At 33.4% G+C, this 2,391-nt stretch overlaps 1 protein-coding gene across 1 annotated transcript; it reads right to left on the bottom strand.

Moving 5' to 3' along the window:
• Positions 1–678: 678 nt before the first annotated feature.
• Positions 679–2,012, bottom strand: LOC133814137 (proline transporter 1-like). Its single transcript, XM_062247134.1, has 4 exons — positions 1,735–2,012; positions 1,515–1,639; positions 933–1,148; positions 679–837 (listed from the first exon to the last, which is right to left on the bottom strand). The coding sequence occupies exons 1-4, from the start codon at positions 1,781–1,783 to the stop codon at positions 679–681; spliced, it is 549 nt and encodes a 182-aa protein (XP_062103118.1). The 5' UTR covers positions 1,784–2,012.
• Positions 2,013–2,391: the final 379 nt, after the last annotated feature.

Below are 2,391 nucleotides of genomic sequence, written 5' to 3'. Positions count from 1 at the left end.
TGTCGGCTTATTATTTATTATGATGTTATGGTTCAAGTGGGAAGGAGCTTAAGTAATAAGACATTGATACTACTTAATTACTTGATTAATTAAGAAAGAAACATCACTAATTTCAATCCTATCTTGGATGTATAGTGGGTTTCAACAAAACATAATGTTTTTAGCCTATTCTAGTAATTAAAATTTTATCTCAAATCTAAGTATGTATTTAAAATTCTATAATCAACTTAATTATTAATTAGATCGTCAAATGTTAAATATTCGGATCACAAATTTATTATTGTGGCAGTCATCTTTTTTATATTTCCACACAAAACTAAGTACAAAAAAATCTATAGAAAATTGAACAGCATATCCCCTAATTTACTAGCCTAGCCATCTGTCACAATCAACACCAACATGTCAAACAAATCAAACAACACACAGGTTTTCATCCATATATCACCGCAGCGCACAAAATTCTCATAACGTACTTCACTAAGACATGAAAGTTCTTAATCTTCCGTTATCACCACAGCACACAGAATTCTCATAACCTACTTCACTACGGATGAATATCTAAGATATTCAAACTCCACTAAAGTGTAATACTAAAGTAATTAGAGAATAAACACATACACATTCCTTCATTTGATCAAAGGGAAAACATAATTACCAAATTAATTACTAGTTCTATTGTTAAGAGACAAGGAAAGGTAAGAGAGCAGCAACTAATGTGTTAACGGTGAGGTAGCCACCTCTTACCACAATTCTGAATGACAAGTTTGTAATTGCTAATGCACTTCCTTTGATTCCAAATTTGGTATCAACATACTCATACATTGGACTCGCAAAGATCTACAAGCAAACCGAAGTTAATGTTAGCACAATTAGTGAAAGGAAGAAACTAAGAAGCTAGAGGGCTAAAAAAGAAGTTTAGAGAATAAAATTACATGTAGGGCAATGACTGTTTGAAGAAAGGCAGATATGTTGGTTGCTGCTTTAACCCAAACTGGACCATTAACGCTATTGAGCAAGTAAGTTGATGTTGAGGATCCATAGGCCCAATAGCCAATAAAAGTAACAGCATACATGGGAAGAACTCCAGCTGTAAACTGAAAGTATAGAGCTTTCAACATGTTCCCTACAACAGACTTCCTCACTGTCGCCTGTTAGAAACACATAGTGAAAACAGGAAGTAACTTGGATGGTAATGACAATAAAAAAAAAATTACATAAGGACTTCGAGATAAAAGCTTTAATATTCTAGTTTTGCAAGTTGATGCCTGCACTTTGAATTTTGAAATGACGGGTGAGCGAAACGATCATCATCAAGTTTAAGAACTCTAAATTTTCTTTTAAGAAAGAAAAAACAAATTTAGGGAGCACAGTTTGCACCTTTTTTCATAGAGAAAGTTCAATGCTCATGCATTCGAAGGCAGAACTTTTATAGAATTTTAGAAGAAAATAAAACCATAAAAAGATTCTATAACATGTTCTCTCATAACTTGTCTTAAAGATAAGTTCAAGCCTACTTGTATCTCTGGAAGCATTCCTGTATTAAATGCAAAAACAAGATTTGCAGCTACTCCTATTGTTGTAAATATTTTGCTCGTTGTTGTCCCTGGGATGCTATAATCCCTCTCTGGTGCTTTAATGCCTACAATGTTAAAATAACATTTTGAGATAATAGAAACTCTTTCCAAGCAAAGTGATTCTGATAAATATGCTTACATCAGCATTGCTAATGCCTACCTTGACTTATAATGATCAAGCACAAAACTCCAATAAGATGGAAGCCCATATTTTATTTCCATAACTAGTACAGAAGATCAAAGTATGCTTACCATCTTAGAGCGAGAGCACAAATGCTACAATGATATATACCAGGCTGCAAAAAGTTGAAAATGCCAACCAAACCCTCAGGGCTGACAAGTGTGGAATACCTATGTCAAACAATGCACATACAAACCCAGCTATAGCAATATAGTATGGGAGTTTCATTACACCATCATCTCTGAAGAGAACATATACAGCCTACTTAGCAAACGCATGGACTAAAAATGTTCAAAACTAAAAAAACATGTCATGAGCATGCTTGTAAGATTCGCAATGAGGATTCTATCAATATCAATGGGAAAAAAAATTCATGCTTATCATATTCCACAACACTTTTCTTATTTAGACAGTCCTGTGATTGTCATATGAACAAATTATCATTGAAAAAAAAAAGAACTGTGAATTAAGTTTCTATTATATAAACTTGAAAACTTTGCTCTTGAACATGAATGGCAATCATGTAATGTAAAATTGGAAGACAATCTTGTAAAGTAATATTTAAAAAAAAAAAAAAACATGCTACTACCGTACCTGAACAGCACCTCTGACGAGAACCACCGCTGCCGAGAGCTA

Source organism: Humulus lupulus, chromosome 2 (assembly GCF_963169125.1).
Source record: "Humulus lupulus chromosome 2, drHumLupu1.1, whole genome shotgun sequence".
Taxonomy (NCBI): Eukaryota; Viridiplantae; Streptophyta; class Magnoliopsida; order Rosales; family Cannabaceae; genus Humulus; species Humulus lupulus.
The sequence above is the reverse complement of the archived record's forward strand: the minus strand, read 5'-3'. Positions and strand labels throughout refer to the sequence as shown.